Source organism: Mobula birostris, chromosome 4, assembly GCF_030028105.1.
Source record: "Mobula birostris isolate sMobBir1 chromosome 4, sMobBir1.hap1, whole genome shotgun sequence".
NCBI lineage: Eukaryota > Metazoa > Chordata > Chondrichthyes > Myliobatiformes > Myliobatidae > Mobula > Mobula birostris.
Window position 1 is genome coordinate 55,348,723 of NC_092373.1, and position 20,995 is coordinate 55,369,717.

Below are 20,995 nucleotides of genomic sequence, written 5' to 3' on the forward strand. Positions count from 1 at the left end.
TGAGGCTGTGTCACCATATGAAACATCCTCTCCACATCCACTCTATCAAGGCCTTTCACAATTCAATTAGTTTTCAATTAGGTCACCCTTCATATGACAAGCTGTTCAATCCTGGAATGATTTTCGTGAACCCCCTTTGAATCCTCTCCAGTGTCAACAGATCCTTTCTCAGATAAGAGGCAAAAACTTCTCATAATACTCCAAGTGAAGTCTCACCAGTGCTTTATAAAGCCTTAACATTATATCCTTGCTTTTACATTCTAGTCCTCTTGAAATGAATGCTAATATCACATCTGCCTTCTTCACCACAGACTCAACCTGCAAATTAACCTTTAGGGAATCCTGCACAAGGACTCCCAACTCCCTATGTAGCTCAGTTTTTTGTACATTCTCTCTCTTTAGAAAATAGCCAACCCTTTTATTTCTTCTACTGAAGTGCATGATCTTACACTTCCCGACACTGTATTCCATCTGCTGTTTCTTTGCCCATTCTCCTAATCTGTCTAGGTCATTAACATTGACAAAGAAGCAATCCCAACACAGACCCCTGTGAAACACCACTTGTCACCAGCAGCCAGCCAGAAAAGGCTCCCTTTGTTCCCACTCTTTGCCTCCTACCAATCAGCCACTGCTTCATCATGCTAGAATCTTTCCGGTAAAACCATGTTCTCTTAAATTGTTAAGCAGCCTCATGTGTGGCACCTTGTCAAAGGCGTTCTGAAAATCCAAGTACACAGCATCAACTGGTACTCCTTTGTCTAGCTTGCTTGTTATTTCTTTAAAAGAATTCCAACCGATTTGTCAGGCAAGGTTTTCCCTTGAGGAAACCATGCTGACTACAGCCTATTTTACCATGTGCTTCCAAGTAACTCGAAACCACAGCCTTAACCTTCTTCCTTCCCAACCACTGAGGTCAGACTAAATGGCCTATAATTTCTTTTCTTCTGCATCTCTCCCTTCTTGAAGAGTGGAGTGTCATTTGTAATTTTCCAGTCTTCTGGAACCATTCCGGATTCTAGCGCTTCTTGAAAGATCATTACTAATGCCTCCATAATCTCTCAGCCACCTCTTTCAAAACCATGGGGTGCACACCATCTGGATCAGGTGATCCACCTACCTTCACACCTTTCAGTTTCCCAAGAATCTTCTCTCTCGTAACGGCAACTTCACACCCTTCTGGCCCCTGACAATCTTGAACTTCTGGTTTACTGCTAGTGTCTTCCACAGTGAAGACTGATGCAAAATACTTATTCAGTTCATCCACCATTTCCTTTATACTACTTTACTACGAGCTGGCATCATTTACATTTGATGTTTGTCAGATAGATACCTTTGCTGTGACAAAGTAATTCCCACAGGTGGTCTAAAAGCTTACAGGGGGAGAGATCCTTGACACCCAAAATTAATGCTGTGAGGTCTGACTCTCTGAGTACACAAATATTCCAACTGTTGATCAATCAAATTTGTGACCATGCTTAATGTGCATAGTGACTAAATAAACCCAGTCAGGAACCTTCCTCAATCTCTATTACAATGAAGCAGACAACTTAGCAGTAATTGCTTGGTCCAATGCAGGCCAATCAACATAACCCCATTGTCTTATATTCTAGTCTGCACCAGCTAAACATCTCATAGTCACTCCACTTTGCAAACCACATCTCTTAGTAGCCAGCACCCCGCCCACCCCTCCCCCTGTTCTCTGTAACACTGCTTACAAAGCTGTCTTTTAACTGCAAGCTGATTCTTAAGAGGTAAAGATTTGTTCTAGTTTACAGCAAGAAGCTGAACAAGGGATATTTGCTCTAAGTTTAACTTTGTCACAAACAGATTTGACTCTTTGGAAAAGTCACGTTGTTGTGCGAGAAAGCTGAAGTAAGCAACAAACCTCGCGGACCCTGTAAAGTGAATATCCATCACACTCTTACTGATAAGCTAACATAATTGAAATGTGGGCACACACAATAGCTTAACGGAAGAACACGGCTCTGGCTTCTGTAACACGGTACAGAGCAAAAGTGAGAACAGGGACCTTTCGCAATATTAGCTGCAAATTAGCTGTGGAAGATGTCCTGCCTCGTCCCTGTGCCAAAGACGCCGCGCCCCAGCAGCCTCAATGACTACAGACCGGTAGCATTGATCTCCCACATCATGAAGACCCTGGAGAGACTTGTTCTGGAGCTGCTCCGGCCTATGGTCAGGCCACACTTAGATCCCCTCCAGTTCGCCTACCAGCCCCGACTAGGAGTTGAGGATGCCATTGTTTACCTGCTGAACCGTGTCTACGCCCACCTGGACAAGCCAGCGAGCACTGTGAGGGTCATGTTTTTTGACTTCTCCAGTGCATTCAACACCATCTGCTCTGCTCTGCTGGGGCAGAAACTGACAGTGATGCAGGTGGATGCTTCCCTGGTATCATGGATTCTTGATTACCTGACTGGCAGACCACAGTATGTGTGCTTGCAACACTGTGTGTCCGATAGAGTGATCAGCAGCACTGGGGCTCCACAGGGGACTGTCTTGTCTCCCTTTCTCTTCACCATTTACACCTCAGACTTCAACTACTGCACAGAGTCTTGTCATCTTCAGAAGTTTTCGGATGACTCTGCCATAGTTGGATGCATCAGCAAGGGAGATGAGGCTGAGTACAGGGCTACGGTAGGAAACTTTGTCACATGGTGTGAGCAGAATTATCTGCAGCTTAATGTGAAAAAGACTAAGGAGCTGGTGGTAGACCTGAGGAGAGCTAAGGTACTGGCGACCCCTGTTTCCATCCAGGGGGTCAGTGTGGACATGGTGGAGGATTGCAAATACCTGGGGATACGAATTGACAATAAACTGGACTGGTCAAAGAACACTGAGGCTGTCTACAGGAAGGGTCAGAGCCATCTCTATTTCCTGAGGAGACTGAGGTCCTTTAACATCTGCCAGACGATGCTGAAGATGTTCTACGAATCTGTGGTGGCCAGTGCTATCATGTTTGCTGTTGTGTGCTGGGGCAGCAGGCTGAGGGTAGCAGACACCAACAGAATCAACAAACTGATTCGTAAGGCCAGTGATGTTGTGGGGATGGAACTGGACTCTCTGACGGTGGTGTCTGAAAAGAGGATGCTGTCCAAGTTGCATGCCATCTTGGTCAATGTCTCCCATCCACAACATAATGTACTGGTTGGGCTCAGGAGTACATTCAGCCAGAGACTCATTCCACCGAGATGCAACACAGAGCGTCATAGGAAGTCATTCCTGCCTGTGGCCATCAAACTTTACAACTCCTCCCTTGGAGGGTCAGACACCCTGAGCCAATAGGCTGGTCCTGGACTTACTTCCTGGCATAATTTACATATTACTATTTAACTATTTATGGTTTTATTACTCGTTAATTATTTATGGTGCAACTGTAACGAAAACCAATTTCCCCCAGGATCAATAAAGTATGACTATGACTAAACAGGCAGGATCAATTTTGGATGGTAGACATTCTATGAAGGTGCTGGTTTCCAGTACTGCATGTATTTTAACTTTAAAAGGCCAACACCAAAATGGTCAATTAATTGCTGGATAATGGGAATGAAATGAAGAGCAAAGCACCACATGGCCCGCAAAGCTTCTTCAAAAGGAACATTACTGAAAAATGGGGTTTATGGCAGGCAGTCTCCTTGGTTTTTACCGCTCAGAAGTTCTCTCATGGGTTTCTTTTATGAAAGAGTCCATGAGCAGCGATTAGATAAATGAACAGATAATTAGCTTAGAAGGATAAAAGTGAAGGAATGATTTGGTAACTAAGTAAAGTTTTACCTGAGGACACTGCTTTGTTATCATTTGCAAAAGGTGTAGAAGATGGTGCTGTTCAGGAGACTCCAGCTGTGGCATGAGTTGGACCAACTCCGTTACGTGGCAGTTAATAGGTCCCGGCTGCTTCTCATAGATTGAAGGTAAAACCCGCAGCAACAAAGAATTCCCTGTGAGAGCAGCAAGGTAAGAAAGTCAAGCATTTAAATTCAAATGTGGTTGATCATCTGGAAACCATTCCTCAGAGTGCGTAAAGAATCCATTATAAATAAACAATAGATGATACCACAAAAACGGCAGACAATGCCACAAGAATATTTAATGAAAAAATGGCAACAGTAAATTTCATTTTCCTTTTACTGAAAATAGATATTTGAAAATGCTCAATGGTGTAGGAATAATTTATAGCACAATAGGTGACCTTGAAGTTATTGCAACCTACATACCATTCACAAATTTAAACTGCAGCATAAGGAAATTATTAGTGAACTGAACTGTGGGGGTTGCTGTATAACTATTTAACCCTTCATGATATGCAGTTTGACTACAATTCTGTGTTCAATGCAAGGAACTTTTAAAACATGTTGACGATTTGAGAGAATTTTATATGATTTAAGCAGTCAGTTTTAAATATAGGAATGATATTGAAGGCAATTATGTCAATTAATCAAAATATAACAAATCTATATCAATACAAATTTAGCATACATTCAAATAAACTTCCTATTTTTCTTCCCTCCTTTTCTTCAAACAGTCTCCAAAGTCTCCTTTGGATGTATTTCATTTTCTATTCTCTCCTCCTATGTTCCAAAAAATGCACGTAGGGACCCTTGTAAAACAGAGAGGCATTTCCCTACATGAGAGTAGTAAAGTAAATGCTGGTGTTGAACTCAAATACAAATTATTCCATACAAACTTTTTCTGGAAAGAAAACAAGCAGTCTCTTGTCATAATATCTAGGAGCAAACAATCACCTCTCAGGTATTGCTCTGAAGATAGTCCACATATTCTGGGATGTTACCCCTTACATTGGGGAAATTTTGTAATCTCCACTCAATATTTTTGATGTCACATCAGGGAATCAGGCCTCCCAATGTGATAGATGCTATCAATTGACACAGTCCAAAAAAAAATACAAAACGATAGTCAAAATGGACTGTTTATATACACTTTTAGATAGTATATATTGTTATATGTTATCCAAGACAAAATGTATCCAGAAAAATCATGAAGCATATTTAAGCCATTTTTCTTCATTAAACCTTTTAAAACAGGCTTAGGATCTTACCTAACAACTTTCATATGGCAAAATGTAAAATAAAACTAATGAAATGCAGAAATAAATGCCTTTGCATTCTTGCACACCCCTCTGGGACTTGCCCTTCTCTGGCTTCTTAACACTCCTCACTTATTGCTACCACTTCAGATGAAAAAAAATGCATTCCCCAGTGGTGGATCATTACATTACTCTTGCAATCTAAAACTTACCCCAGTGCTGGGTCCTTGCTTATGTATACCTACTCGGATGTGCTTCAGACCCCTCAAGTTTCAAGATTGTGCAATTCAAATAATTCAAATTCTTTGTTGCGAAAGCAGAGCTCTAGTTCATTGGTGCATGCACTTTTATACCAATGACAAAGTTCTTACATCATTCTCATTTATTACTTATAAAGAGGGTTTAAGGGCTTGTGTTCATTTGCTTTTACAGCTCATATCGAAGGAGCCAAATTAACTCAAAATTCTGCATACCAGCTAGACGACAACTCTGAGGAAATGGCTGTATTTACAATGATCCTATGGATTCTACTCAATCTCTCCTATATTTCAGCAAATGATTATGAAGATGTGCAAGTTATTAATGGGATGGAAAATAAAATCTCATTTATACCAGGTAAAAAATTTTCGTTGTTAGAAGAATTGATTCTGCTATAGTTAATGATCTTTGCTGTTTTCATCTTTTCTGGTGAAACTTAAAATTTTCAAGTATTACTTCAAACAAGTAACAACAGTTGTTCACAAATAAAGTGCTGTTAAAGAGAAGGAAAAAACTTAACCATAAAACAGGAAAATCTCATTATACTAATACCAGAGCTAACACATTCCAGATTTAATTCTGTTAACAATTACTTTAGGTTCTCTGCTGTGAATCACCAGAGTATAAATCGATGCTATCAGCTGCTTTGATAAAATGCTAATAAAGATTATTCATTCTAACTCATTGTGATGCAAAGTAAAATATTCAGATTCCTAAAGCAGTAAATGTAACTGGTTGAGTTGATATTGTACAAGATCAGGGTTGTGATTCCAGTACAAGAGTAGTGTCAGCATTACCATCTTTTGCATGAGGCATGGAACCACAATTCTGTCAGTCTTCTCAGGCAGATGTAAAAGATCCCATGCCACTATTTCTGTGAGGAATAATATTTATTTCTGTACCAGCACATTCTAAAAGAAACTGTTCTGGGAGTTTGCTGAATGTTGCTTTATCAATAGACTACACAGGTGCTTAAGTAGTAATGAATTGCTTTGATATGTACTGATGTTATGAAATATAAAGTTACATCTTGTTTTGTTTAAGTGAATTACAATTACAAACATAAAATACAGCAGATGACGAAAATCTGAAAGCAAAAGATGGTGCAAAGGTTCAGCGTGTCAAGCAGCTTCCATGGACACAGAGGAACAGTTAACTCTCCAAACAACCAGTGGAAGTCATTGACTTGAAATTTTAACTGTGTTCCTCCCTCAGGATGCTGCCATAGCAGTGATACTTGATTACCATGCAAGCAGTTTAATTTTACTTAATGTTTATTTAGTACTTAAGTTTAAAAATTGCAGGATTTAATAATTAAATGCAACAAAATTTCAGCAATACGGTACTTGTACTAAAGCAGCATGAAACTTTACATACGTAACATGAGTGCTCCCTTTATTTAAAATTATCTTCATCCAGATGTTTCCTGTAAATGCCAAAAGGAACTCACTAAATGGGATAAGCTCTTTGTAATGCTGGAGAATGCCCAGATGAAACAGAACATCCTGCAACAATCCATTCATGAAGTGTGTAAGGCAGAATTCCAAAGGGTCCGGTCTGAAATGCTCCAGATGAAAACCATCATTGCAGACACCACCACAAAAGCCATAGAGAGTGCAATTTTGCACTTCACAACGTACACTGACAAAAAGTTGACATACAATGTCGAAGAATTCAGCAAATCCAAATTAGAGAATGAATCAGAGCAGAAAAATACACTGCAGCAGCTTCTTTCAGTGGCTCAAGATCTGTCCAACAGACTCAGAAATCTTGAGACAATTTGGCAAATGATAACGTACATGAAGGATCAGACTTCATCTCAAGACATGAATAAAACAGTTTCAATAAACTTGGAAGCCATTCTGAATTCCTATGAACCGTACCAACCCAGAGGTGAAGTAACAGTGTCACAGAAATGCTCAGTGAAACACACAATACCATCAGGTAACCTATCTTACCATTTTTTTTGCTACTTTCTACACGTTTGTTCTCAATCAATTTGGGTCACTACATACCCATTTCTATCAGCTGAGAAAATGAAACATACCTCTCACTAGGATCTATAACACATGCAGAAACAAAACAGCCAATGTAGTATTAAAAAGTCCCAAAAATGTTTCTGCCTTGTACAATATGCCACCTAGTGTGCTGGTTGAGTACTGGGAGGGGGTGGGGAAGAGAGGTGGCTTGGGGGTTGGGGCAGGTGATTGGGGAATTAAAGGATCTAGTTTATATTTTTAAAAATAGATCTTTATTTTAAGTTTTCCTATATGTGGTAATGCATGTGAAAAATGTTAAAACAAAACTTTTGGTACCTCTTTTTACGCCAGGGAACTCCCGAAATGAAATGTACTGTACATGTATATTCAGTTTAGGTCAGGGACAACTTGGATAATATATGATTTTGTAATCCTGATAATGTGAAACATTTTCTTTCTGTAGTATTCCTTCTGTTAATGACAGACAGGTAATTACTGCTTTCTCCAATTATCACTCATCTTTCCCCCTAGAATCACTTAATGCATTAGCCACTGTCAATATAAAGATCGTCCAACATCAAGATGCACGCAATTTTAAACTTACACTTCTTTTAGCCCACCACATAACCACTGTTGCTGTTGTCTGACTTATCAATATCTTTGATATCTTAAATCAGTCATTGGACTTGAAGCAGTCTTCTGGCTTAGTGATAGCACTTCAGCTCATGAGTCAGAAAGGGAAGTGTTTAAACTCAACATGCCTTTATGTTCCATTAAATGCTTGAGATGTGTGTGAGTGTGTGTGTGTGTCTGTCAGAGAGACAGACAGACAGACAGACAGACAACACACATCTCTGCCTATTGTATTTTTTTTAAAGTTGCAGACTTGTTCAGAACAGGAAATAGCTAGAAATGATTTGGCTAGATATTCCTGAGAGCCATCTCCTTAGTGTCTGGTTTTGGGAGTCTCCTGAGCTTTTCAAAACTGTTGCCTTAACAAAATGAGAACACTAATACTACTTGATCTAACACCTGTGGCATTCTGGGCCAATACTGAATCCAGCAGCATAACATGGCTGTAAATTAGTCAAGGATCTGGAGGCTTCAAAGATCAAATTATTTCTAGTTTCAAGAGAAACAGTCATCCTCCTCTATAACGTACAAGATAACCTTAGACATGCCCTATCCCAAGTTTCTCAATGGCCTTCACTCCCCACCCCTCCTCCACCTTGATCTAGTAACTGAACAGCATTAAAATAAGGGAAGTTTAATGTTTCATTGATGAATGAAATGGAATGATTTATAGATTGCTCATCAGTCTGAGAAGCCAGAACATTGGTTTTCCTTCAGTGACCTTAACAGGTCGTTTGAAGTGCAAAAGTCAGTAGTGACCTGCACTCCAAGTTTCACACTTGCACTCATTGCTTCAGACAAGAAAGTAAAGCAGAACCATACATTTAAAGTGCACTGATTGACAGGTAAAACACAACTGAGAGCTCCAAGCTTCTCTTCTGCAACCATTCAAAGAAGCAAAGAGAATATAAATGTTATTATAATACAAAAAAAACCTGTTTCAACATAATTTTTCATTTCTTAACATTGATCATAAAACTTAGTATTTGGTCTTTCCTAAAAGGGGAATTTGGTCAATTGCTGTCAGAAAAAAAAAACACCGAATATAGAATGTTAGAATAAAAGGCATTGAATGCAGCTAATATTTTCTCTTATTGTCCCTTAGATTACGATATGGCTCTGATCTTCCCAATGCGTTCAAAGAAGATCTTTGCAAGTGTCCATCCTGACAAGATGATTCTTAGCTCCTTTACAGCTTCTATATGGGTAAAAGTCACAGATGTGATGGAAAAAACCATAGTGCTCTCCTATGGAACAAAAATAAATCCTTTAGAAATTCAGCTATACTTCAATCAATCTTCAGCCATGCTCTCTGTACACAATAGCGCCAACATGGTCATTGCTGAAAATGCAGTCTCCCCTGGGCACTGGGTACACTTTTGTGGAACGTGGAGCAACAAAGATGGAAATGTGACCCTTTGGGTGAATGGAAAACTTGCTGCAAGATCTTCAGGACTAGCAGTTGGATATGTTATTCCAGACAGAGGAATACTCCAACTGGGCCAGGAAAAGAATGGTTGCTGCACTGGAGGAGGCTTTGATCAAAAGTTGGCCTTTTCAGGAAAATTGACTGGATTCAATATATGGGACAGAATCCTTTCTGAACAGGAAATTCAAAACTTAGCCAATCATGAGCATTCCAACAGCATGAGGGGGAATGTTGTTGGCTGGAGTGTCACAGAGATTACGGTGCATGGTGGTGCTGAATTCATCTACTATTAATTGAAATTGATTCTTTCCTAATTAACATGTTCAAAGAATGGATCTGAAATTGTTACTGTTATATCTCTGATTCTGAACCATGAGAAAAATTCCTAATTATGCTACAAAGTCCTCCAGGCCCAAGTCCAGAGTGAAGTTTGTAGTGCAATCATCCCACAATAATCTGTGTACAGAAAATAATTTCTCTCATTACAGATTTATGTTGATATTAGAACACAGGACAGACAGACACAACATTTAGTCCATGACACAAGTTCGCAGCATTCACAGAACTTGTTATTGTGCTGTTAAATCTGAAGCCTGGTCAATTGGATTTTAAGATCCAATATCTGCGAAACTGCAAAAGAAAACTGTATATTTTATAATTTATCTTCCAGTCTCCTAGAGCAGTCAGACCAGATTCATTTTAGGAGTGGGGACAAATGCAGCTTTAATCTAAATTCATACAGAAAATTACCCTCCACGACAGTTACGACAGTTAATATTCTCAAATACTATTACTTTTACTTTACAACTTTAACTTTAGTGCATAAAAACGCATGGTTACTTTCATTTATCAAATGATTAATTAGCAGGAAGCAGTAAAGGTGTGAACTTACCACTCCACATTGGAAATCAAAAATATCACTGCTCAATGTATGCATACGTGAAATAATAATTTTGTGATCTAATCTACATTGCTTTACAACACAAGGTCTGTGTAATGCAGTATGTAATGTGTAAGGCTTCTGATATTAATCATATAATTATTTGAACAGAAAGAATCTAATTTTGTAATAAACTGATATTAAACAATGCATTGGAATCTGTGTATTTTTTTTTAGCAAGAATACAACATGCAAACAATAACTGAGGAACATTCAAATGGACTGCATGAGAGGTAAACTTAATAAACCACATCTCATCTCACTTCTTGTTCATTCCCTATATCATAAGTTTCATTTCCAGTATTAAAACACTTCCTTTATAAAAGTTGTCATTCAATTTGATTCTTCCACACTTCCATGCTGTATTTTCCAAACCATAGTAAGGCAATGAATTAAAACACTTCACATGTCACTCTGGTTCTCTGTCATCTAAATTTGTGTGTTCATATCGGAACTTTCTTTAGAATTTCTAAACATCTTTCTCATAAACTTTCTCTGTTCTCAGAAAAATAGCCTTACTTTTTTGTGTTTCCATATAACTGAAGTCTTCCATGCCTAACATTCTAGAAATCTCCCCTGCACCCTCTGAAAAGCCTTGTGATGCCAGATTTGATCATTATGCCCAATGACTGCTGTCTAAACATTTAACATAACACAATAATTTTGAACTCTCTGGCTCTATTTCTCAGTACAAAGATTCCACACAACTTTTAAAATTACATACTCAACCCGCCTTTCACAACACTACTAGTCTTTGTTCCTACATTGCCTTTAAATTTGTACAATGAGTAGTAGCGCGATCACTCGGATTGAGTATGATATTCTCCTAATGGACCGTCTATTGATGGGTCCTCAGATGGCTGCAGAGGCCGATCTGGGATCTACATATTCTGGTACAGTGTGGGCAGGAGTAAGTGATGGCTGAGGTTGGCAGTCGGGTCTTTTGCTTGTTCTGTTTCCTTCTGCATTTGCCGCTTGCTCTTTGCGGCAGAGCGGAGGTCACCCTCATGAAATGCAGCTTCCTCTTGAACAGATTTGCTCCAGGTGTATCTGTTGAGCGCAATGTCATCCCAGTTCTGAGATGTAGTGTTGAATTTATTCAGGCTAATTTTTATGTTTTCTTTAAAGTGCTCCCGTTGCCCAGGCACTGCCCTTCCTTCAACTGGGAGTAAAGGACTTGTTTGGGGAAATGTGAGTTAAACATCCAAATGACATGACCTATCCACTGGAGCTGGTGTTACTTGATCATCTGGAGATGCTGTCCACGTTGCTCTCCTCCAGTGTGCTGGTGTTAATGCAAATGTCCTTCCAGCTGATCCTTAAGATCCTTTGCAAGGCTCTTTGGTGATATTGGCCTAGGGCTTTCAGGTGCCTACTGTAGCTGCTGCACAATTTAGCTCCATACAGTAACGTAGGAGGGACAGCTGCTCTGTAGACCAAAGGTTTTGTTTGGACTTCAAGGTCACGGTCATTAAAGACTCTTTTCACTACTCAGGCAGTGGTTATTCTTTGAGTCGATGTCCGCTTTTGAAGAGAGAATGCTGCCAAGGTAGGGGAAATGGTCTACGTTTCCAAGGGTGATATCATCAACTTTGATGGAAGGGTGGATAAATAGCTGGTTGGGCAGGAGTTGATATAGGACCTGACTTTTTTATATTCAAGACAAGATCCTGGGCCCTATGTGCCTTGGGAAAGACATTCGGGATAATTTTAATACGTTTTTAAATTACTCCTATCCTACTGAAATTTCCATTAAAATTAGCCATCACAATGTTCTGCATTAAGTTCCATCTACCCTTGATTTTCTGATTCCTGTTAAATTCCTTAATATTTACTACATTACTGAGCTTTGAATCAGCCAAATCTGTGAACTTATTGCCAGTTTGGTCCATTGATTTGCATCAATAAACTGGAATATAATCTTAAAATAATGGTGATGCCAGGGGAAACCGCTATCCACCACTTGACAGCAAACACAGAGGTACGAGTACAAGACCCTAGCAGGCAGTGACAGACTGGATACAAAATTCAACTGTGATGCTTGTGCAAGAGTTCAAGAATGTCTGTACACTCCATTGCTGTTTTAAGTGGCATCTTGTCCACACCCTAACAATTGCTAATGTAATTCCAGCCATTAGCCTCACAGTCCATGCATTAACTGAAGCCCATTAAACCAAGATCCTCTAAGAAGTATGTGAGCCCCCACTGTCAACGTTCAAATGTGGCACTGGAGCAAAGAGGGCGCAGCTCTGCTGATTTCTGACACCAATCTCAGCATTCTGATGGACAGGGGAGCAGAGGAAGTTCAACCTGAGCTGAAATGTGCCTACCTTAATCAACCAATCGCACCTCAAATGGGAGTGGTGCTGAATGAAATACAATGACCTAGTATTTCAGTAAAGCAGAGAGTGGGAATAAAGGGATCCTATTCTGGCTGGCTGCCGGCTACCAGCGGAGTTCCACAGGGGTTGGTGTTGGGACCGTTGCTCTTTACGATGTACGTCAATGATTTGGACCACGGTATTAATGGACTTGTGGCTAAATTTGTCGATGATAGGTGGAGGAGTGGGTAGTGTTGAGGAAACAGAAAGCCGGCAGAGAAACCTAAATAGTTTAGGGGAATGGGCAAAAAAGTGGCAAATTAAATACGATGTTGAAAAGTGTATGTTCATGCACTTTGGTGGAAGAAATAAACGGACAGACGGGAGAGAATTCAAAATGCAGAGATGCAAAGGGACTTGGGTGTCCTTGTGCAAGATACCCTAAAGGTTAACCTCTAGGTTGAGTCGGTGGCAAAGAAGGCAAATGCAATTTTGGCATACATTTCTCGAGTTATAGAATATCAGAGCAGGGATGTGATGTTGAGGCTCTATAAGGCACTCGTGAGACCACACTTGGAGTATTGTGTGCAGTTTTGGGCTCCTTATTTTAGTAAGAATATACTGACATTGGAGAGGGTTCAGAGAAGATTCACAAGAATGATTCCAGGAATGACAGGGTTGCCATATGAAGAATGTCTGGCAGCTCTTGGGCTGTATTCCCTGGAGTTCAGGAGAATGAGGGGGTTTCTCATAGAAACATTCCAAATGTTAAAAAGCCCGAACAGATTAGATATGGCAAGTTATTTCCCATGGTTGGGAAGTCTAGGACAAGAGGACACGACTTCAGGATTGAAGGACGTCCATTTAGAACCGAGCTGCAGAGAAATTACTTTAGTCAGAGGGTGGTAAATCTGTGGAATTTGTTGCCACAAGCAGCTGTGGTGGCCAACTCACTGGGTGTATTTAAGGCAGAGATAGATAAGTTCTTGATTAGCCAGGACATCAAAGGGTATGGGGTGAAGGCAGAGGAGTGGAGATGACTGGAAGAATTGAATCAGCCCATGATTGAATGGCGGAGCAGACTCGATGGGCCGAATGGCCTACTTCTGCTCCTATACCTTATGGTCTTATAGTATGATATGTCAAACTGAATGAGCCTGAACACTTGTAACTAAATCTCAACTATATTATGGGTAGTTACAGCACCCATACTCTTCAATACAATAACTCTCTCTCACTCAAAGACAAATCCATAGTTCAAAGTAAATTCATTATCAAAGTACATATATGTCACCATATACAACCGAGATTCACTTTCTTGTGGGAATACTCAAATAATCAATAATAGAATCATAATAGAATCAAAGAAAGATTGCACCAACTCGGTGTTCGACCAGTGTGCAAAAGACAACAAACTGTGAGAATACAATAAAAAGAAATAATAACAATCAATAAATATCAAGGAGATGGAGAATTCCTGAAAGTGAGTCCATAGGTTGTGGGAACATTCCAATGATATAGCAAGTGAAGTTATCCCTTTTGGTTCAAGAGCTTGATGGCTGAGGGATAATGAATGTTCCTGAACCTAATGTATGTATTTTTGCTGTCCAGATGTTCCAAGGCTGAATGAAGAGCCAATGAGAGGGTATCTGCTGTGGACCTGTCGCTCTGGCAGGCAAACTGAAGTGGACCCAAGTCACTTCTCAGGCAGGAGTTGATATGTTTCATCACTAATTGTCCAAAAGGGTCAATCACATCTTCACAACTTGCGATTGTTTTTGCCTTTGCCTGGATGGATATATCTGATGAATGTTGACCCCCCACCACTTATTACCACTATCATACTCTTGTTATTCTTTTACATTGCAGGTTTTCAGGAGATTCCCAACCTACAGCCACCACACAATTTCTCTTTCTATTCACAGGAGACTGGGAGCAGGAAGACACAGCCATTGTATTCAAAACCACAAAGTATCAGTTCTGTGAAACCAGAGCAGACTAGATAAGATCACTGCAGGCCAGGCAGCATCTCTAGGAAGAGGTGCAGTCGACGTTTCAGGCTGAGATCCTTCGTCAGGTTTGCTGCGTTCACCAGCAACTTTTATGTGTGTTGCTTGAATTTCCAGCATCTGCAGAATTCCTGTTGTTTTAGATAAGATCACTGGTATTTTGGAGCACCTTTTGCCTGAGTACAGGTGACACTGTTGTTATGTCCATTCAGGTACTGGCAATCAGCTCTTTACAAATAACTACTCAAAAAATTGAGATACAGAATAAAATTCGCTGTCATAGGATTTATTTTTAAAAAACATGTACACCAATTATTTTTTCCACTTGCATTTCTTGATGCATGCACTTCACATTATGGGAGGACAAAAAAAAATCAGCGCCATATTGTCTGTTCCCTAGGTGTAGCGGCTACTTGGAAACAACCTGAGAAGCAAAGTGAGGGAATATTACATGGTATGATGTGCTTCCAACTAACTGATTCCAGTGGAAACAATACTGTACATCCAATCCACTATTACAGACCAACAATAAAATTATTCGACTCTTCCATAATTCATGTAAAACAAAACAGGCAAAGCAAGTGTAGTTAGATCATATTCAAACAAGTTCGAACAGTCAATGAAAAATATACAGACCCTACTCAACTCTCCTCTATGCCACCGATCAGGTGAACAGGTGGCTTTATTCATTTATTTTAACCGCCACCCAATGTTGTGCACTACTCGCTAACTTCCACCCAAACACACATGACAAATTTCCTTAACCCAGAGTGAGGATGTGTAACACAAACAGAGTACAGACAGTCAACAAATAGATACACGGCTCCTACACTAGGAACACAACCCTCCGAATTATGCCAGAAACACCCATAATCTCAATTCCATGGTAATATATAGGACGTGACTCAAATATTATTTGGATGCCAGGAACACTAACTACTATTTCCTCAGTCCTCACAGAACTAGAACAGTCTTATACAGTTTTCATATTTATCACTCTTAAACTAAGGGACCTATGAACACATTGTTTATGTTCAAAGGTCGCCAACTTAAGATGTTCCCTTTGTTTCTCTTTACTCAGAGATTGGCTAACGTGCTGTTCCGAATGCTTTCATCTCTTTCTGCTTTTTTCCTCAGCACCTACAATATCTAGATCAAATAAGAGCAGAAAATGCTGGAAACCCTTAGCAGATCAGGAAGTATCTGCGGGACAGGAGACATTTGACATTTCAGGTCCAGGACTGAAATGTCAGCTGTTTTTCTTTCCACAAAATCTGCTTGAACTGTTGAGTGCTTTCAGCATTTTCTGTGTTTATTTTAACTTTTCAGCATGTTTTTTTTAAAAGAAATTTTAATGCAATATTTGACTTGTTGATGTTGATTTTGATCACTAGAGCAACACATTACATTCTGCCATATCCCCAACTTCAGCAATTATTTTTCAAGTTGGCAGCCTTCATCCCTTTAGAGCAGCCTTCTGTAACATTAACAACACTGGTTTACACTGAAACTAGATTTGGCTGTGAATCCAAGCATTACTTTAAATATTCAGATAGCCACTACTTCCAAGATTTGTCTCAATTGAATGCAGTCCCTTTCCGCAAGTCAGCCGAGTTTTATAGGGCACTAGTCAGCAGCAATCCCCAACTGCAAAGGATAAGGCAAGTTCCTATTCAAATTGCGTTAGGTTAATATTTCTAATTATTTTAAGAGTTTTAAGTTATTTCTAATTAACTTACGTTCTTTTGAAAATCTTAGAGTAATATACACAGACCTGGTGTTCAATTCAATACCCTCACTAAACATGGACACACATGCATACATACATTCAGCCTTCATATCAGACATAAGCACCTCAGAATTCCAACTATTAACTAAGGAATTTGATTTATTCACTTGTGAACCCAGCAGCATAGTTTTCTGTGCTTGTCACTCAGGTGATGAACATCTGAACAGACTGTTGTGTTTCAAAGACATTGCATGAAGAATTATTGCCTACAAGTGAAGGTAAAGATTAAATACATAGGAAGTCTTCGCAATGACAAAGGGGAAAAGTGATACATAAGACTTGTGTGGGGGCGGCGGGGGAGCTGAAGCAACAAATTTACCAGAAAGCCTTGTTGTGGTCTGTCTGAAACATGGGAAAGAATACAATTATGTAATCCCTGGATAAACATGAGAAAGTCTGCAGATGCTGGAAATCCAAAGCAACACACATAAAATGCTGGAAGAACTCAGTACGCCAGGCAGCATCTACGGAAATGAACACACAGTCGACGTTTTGGGCCAAGACCCTTCTTCAAGACCCAGAAGGAAGGGGGAAGGTGCCAGAATAAAAAGGTGGGGGGGGGGAGGGGAAGGAGGCTTGCTGGAAGATGATAGTTGAAGCCAGGTGGGTGGGAAAGGTAAAGGGCTGAAGCGGAAGGAATCTGATTGGACTGGACCATGGCAGAAAGGGAAGGAGGAAGGGATCCAGGGAGGAAGTGATAGGCAAGAGAGAAAAGGTAAAAGACCTGTCCAAGACCAGAAGAAACTGCAGAAGATCATGAACACGGTGCAGCACATCACACAAACCAATCTTCCGTCCTTGGATTCACTTTACACCGCACGCTGTCGAAGCAGTGCTGCCAGGATAATCAAGGACACGACCCACCCAGCCAACACACTTTTTGTCCCTCTTCCCTCCGGGAGAAGGCTCAGGAGCTTGAAGACTCATACGGCCAGATTTGTGAACAGCTTCTTTCCAACTGTGATAAGACTGCTGAATGGATCCTGACCCGGATCTGGGCCGTACCCTCCAAATATCCAGACCTGCCTCTCGGTTTTTTTTGCACGACCTTACTTTCCATTTTTCTATTTTCTATTTATGATTTATAATTTAAATTTTTAATATTTACTATCAATTTGTAATCCAGGGAGCAGGAAACACAGAATCAAATATCGCTATGATGATTGTACGTTCTAGTATCAATTGTTTGGTGACAATAAAATATAAAGCAGTATAAAGTACAAAAGATCAGAGTGGAGAATAGAGAAAGGGGGTGGGGGAAATTAGTTTACAGGAAAGAGAAATCAATATTCATACCATCAGATTGCAGGCTACCCAGAAGACAAGAGGAACGCTATCACTGTTAAGCTGTTGTTCCTCCACACTGAGGGTGGCCCCCATCTTAGCACAAGAGGAGGCCATGGACTAACATGTCAGAACAGGAATGGGAATTGGAATTAAAATGTTTGGCCAACGAGAAATTCCACTCGTGGCATATGGAGCGGAGGTGCTTGACAAAGCAGTCCTTCAATTTACATTGGGTCTCCGTAGTGTAGGGGAGGCCACATTGGGAGCACCGGACACAACAGATGACACCAGCAGATTCACAGGTGAAGTACTGCCACACCTGGAAGGACTGTTTGGGGCCCTGAATGGAGGTGAGGGAGGAGGTTTACAGGCAGGTGTAGCACTTAGGCTGCTTGCCTAAGTACCAGGAGGGAGATTAAGTAGGAGGGACAAATGGACAAGGGAATAGTGGAGGGAGCGATCCCTGTAGAAAGTGGAGGTGGTGGGGGGTAGGGAGTAAAGATATGTTTAGTGGTGGGATCCCTTTGGAGATGCTGTAAGTTGTGAAGGATGATGTGTTGGATGCGGACGTTGATGGGGTGTTAGATAAGGACAAGAGGAACTCTATTAGTCATAATCATACTTTATTGATCCCGGGGGAAATTGGTTTTCATTACAGTTGCCCATAAATAGTAAATAGTAATAGAACCATAATAGTTAAATAGTAATATGTGAATTATGCCAGTAAATTATGAAAGTCCAGGACCAGCCTATTGGCTCAGGGTGTCTGACCCTCCAAGGGAGGAGTTGTAAAGTTTGATGGCCACAGGCAGGAATGACTTCCTATGACGCTCTGTGCTGCATCTCGGTGGAATGAGTCTCTGGCTGAATGTACTCCTGTGCCCACCCAGTACATTATGTAGTGGATGGGAGACATTGTCCAAGATGGCATGCAACTTGGACAGCATCCTCTTTTCAGACACCATCGTGAGAGAGTCCAGTTCCATCCCCACAACATCACTGGCCTTATTACTGTTAAGGCAGCGGGAAGATAGGGTGAGCGTGGATATTCAGGAAATGGTGGATATGTGTGTGAGAGCAGCATCAATAGTGGAGGGATTAATACATTCAGTCATGTAGTTAATGTAATTAACTGAAATGTTTCAGAAGACAAATCCAAAAGCTTGATTAGTTCACATTCATGAGACTAAAACAGGATGCATTGCTGATTTGCCTTTGCCCTTTCCATTAATGATTAATTTTAATCCTTTGAAGTCAAAGAGATTAAATTAGGTATAACAGCAAGCATTCTCCAATTGTCCAGTTCATTTCATGCAATGGGAAATGGAGAGAAAATGTGGCTGTCTATTTCCTCACTTGACCCAACAACAGCTGTGCAAGTAAACCAATTTAATCTAGCTCAGATTAAGGTAGCACCTTGCTCTGGATCTGATTTCATTTTACCAGTCCATTACCTGACAAGAAAAATCATATCAATTTAATTATCATTCAAACAATGCATGAATATAGCCAAACGAGACAGTGTTCCTCTGGGGCCAAGGTGCAAAAACGTACATGCACATAAGAAAGAAAGAAAGAAAGAATGAAAGAAAGAGAGAAAGAAAGAGAGAAAGAAAGAGAGAAAGAGAGAGAAAGAGAGAGAGAGAGAGAGAAAGAGAGAGAAAAAGAGAGAAAAGAAAGAAAAAAAAACCAAGAAAGCACATTTTTACCCAAGCGGCAAGTCCCACAAATGGTTCCCAGCTCTCCAGCCTGTCATTCCACCGATCCAACACTGGAGGGCAGCACTGATGGGAAACCGCCCTCAACTGAGCTCGGATGACACACTGGTGTCTCCTCACCTAGATTCAGACATCCCACCTCTCCCGGAAGTTCCGGGAGTCTCCCGCAAATTAATAGTGGCTCCCTGATGCCCACAAATTATATACAATGTCCCGGAAATTCATTTTTTTGAGAACGAGCGTGAGAGAGAGTGCGAGAGCGAGACAGCGCGCGCAAGAGCGAGAAAGCAAGCGCGAGAGAGAGCGACCACGAGAGAGCGCGAGAAAGCAAGCGCAAGAGAGAGTGAGAGCGAGAAAGTGCGTGCATGATAGAGAGAGAGAGCAAGAGCTCCAAAAAAAGTCAAGAGTGTTCCAAAAAATACATAAAATGTATGTCACCCCAGACTACACTAAAGTGTACCCCTGCCTAATAGGGGTCAAAAATAATGACAGTGTTGCTCACTGCACTGTTTGCAACAGTGACTTTTCTATTGCCCATGGTGAGGTGAGTTTAACAGGTGTCATTTGTTCATTAGCATAGCCAACATTATTTAAACTAGCTGGCTAGCCGCTAAGGAGCTACTCTATTGCAGGCATCCCACCTCTCCCGGAAGTCTCCCGCAAATTGATTGTGCTACCTCCCTAAAATGAGTTTTTGCAGGGTGGGATGCCTGTAGACTGCAGCAGGCAAGCCCATGGCTTGAAGCCTAGAGCTCGCTACAACGGAGGCAACACAGCTGCCTTGCCTCCCGTCTCTCCATAAAACAAGGGGAACAAGATTGCAGCAATTGGAGGTGATGGGCCAGTAAGGAGATTAGGTGAGAGGGGGAAGAGGGAATGGGGATTGGTGAAGGGGATGGGCACTACCAGAAGTTCAAGACCGCTTCGCCAAGCACCTACACTTCGTCCGCCAGAACAAGCTAGATCTCCCAGTGGCTACCTATTTTAATTTTACTTCCCATTCCCTTCTGACATCAGTCCACAGCCTCCTCGACTGTCGTTTGGAGGAGGAAAACCTTATATTCATCTGGGTAGCCTCCAACGTGATGCCAGGAACATTGATTTCTTAAACTTCTGGTAATGCCCACAAACCCCTCTCACCATTCCCCACTCCCTTTTCCCTCTTTCACCTGATCTCCTTTCCTGCCCAACATCTCCCTCTGGTAATCCTCACCCTTTTCTTTCTTCCATGCCCTTCTGTCCTCTCCTATTAGATTGCCCCTCCTTCAGCCCTGTATCCCTTTCACTAATCAACTTCCTAACTTTTTACTCACCCCTCCACCAACCCCCCCCCACTGGTTTCACCAATTACTTTGTTTTTCCTCCCCTCCCCCACCTTCTAACTCTGACTCCTCATCTTTTTTTCACCTGTCCTGCTGAAGGGTCTCGGCCTCAAATGTAGTCCACACCCTTTCCACAGATGTTGCCTGGCCTGCTGAGTTTTTCCAGCATCCTGTGTGTGTTGCTCAGACAGGCTATGATCAGCAGGCAAGGATGCTAGGGCAGGGAAACGGTGACCAGTGCAGGAACA

At 41.0% G+C, this 20,995-nt stretch overlaps 2 protein-coding genes across 10 annotated transcripts in view; one reads left to right on the forward strand and one right to left on the reverse strand.

Moving 5' to 3' along the window:
* Positions 1 to 20,995, reverse strand: part of veph1 (ventricular zone expressed PH domain-containing 1) — a 264,566-nt gene that overhangs the window by 177,076 nt on the left and 66,495 nt on the right. For 8 of the 9 annotated variants that reach the window (XM_072255372.1, XM_072255375.1, XM_072255378.1 and 5 more), the window contains one exon: positions 3,793 to 3,956. In XM_072255372.1, the coding sequence (XP_072111473.1) occupies positions 3,793 to 3,956 (164 nt within the window). Of the gene's footprint in view, positions 1 to 3,792; positions 3,957 to 14,840; positions 15,056 to 20,995 lie in introns of those variants that run through there. The other variant, XM_072255382.1, reaches the window with a different exon arrangement.
* LOC140196345 (pentraxin-related protein PTX3-like) lies at positions 5,474 to 10,451 on the forward strand. Its single transcript, XM_072255386.1, has 3 exons — positions 5,474 to 5,677; positions 6,740 to 7,264; positions 9,038 to 10,451. Exons 1-3 carry the CDS (start codon positions 5,560 to 5,562, stop codon positions 9,652 to 9,654), a joined length of 1,260 nt encoding a protein of 419 aa, XP_072111487.1. The 5' UTR covers positions 5,474 to 5,559; the 3' UTR covers positions 9,655 to 10,451.

Bases quoted from the DNA above. Each gene is read 5' to 3' on its own strand.
- LOC140196345 (XM_072255386.1), top strand. From the start codon at position 5,560: ATGGCTGTATTTACAATGATCCTATGGATTCTACTCAATCTCTCCTAT. The intron at 5,678-6,739 runs GTAAAAAATTTT...ATCTTCATCCAG, and splicing joins TAAAATCTCATTTATACCAG to ATGTTTCCTGTAAATGCCAA. The intron at 7,265-9,037 runs GTAACCTATCTT...ATTGTCCCTTAG, and splicing joins GAAACACACAATACCATCAG to ATTACGATATGGCTCTGATC.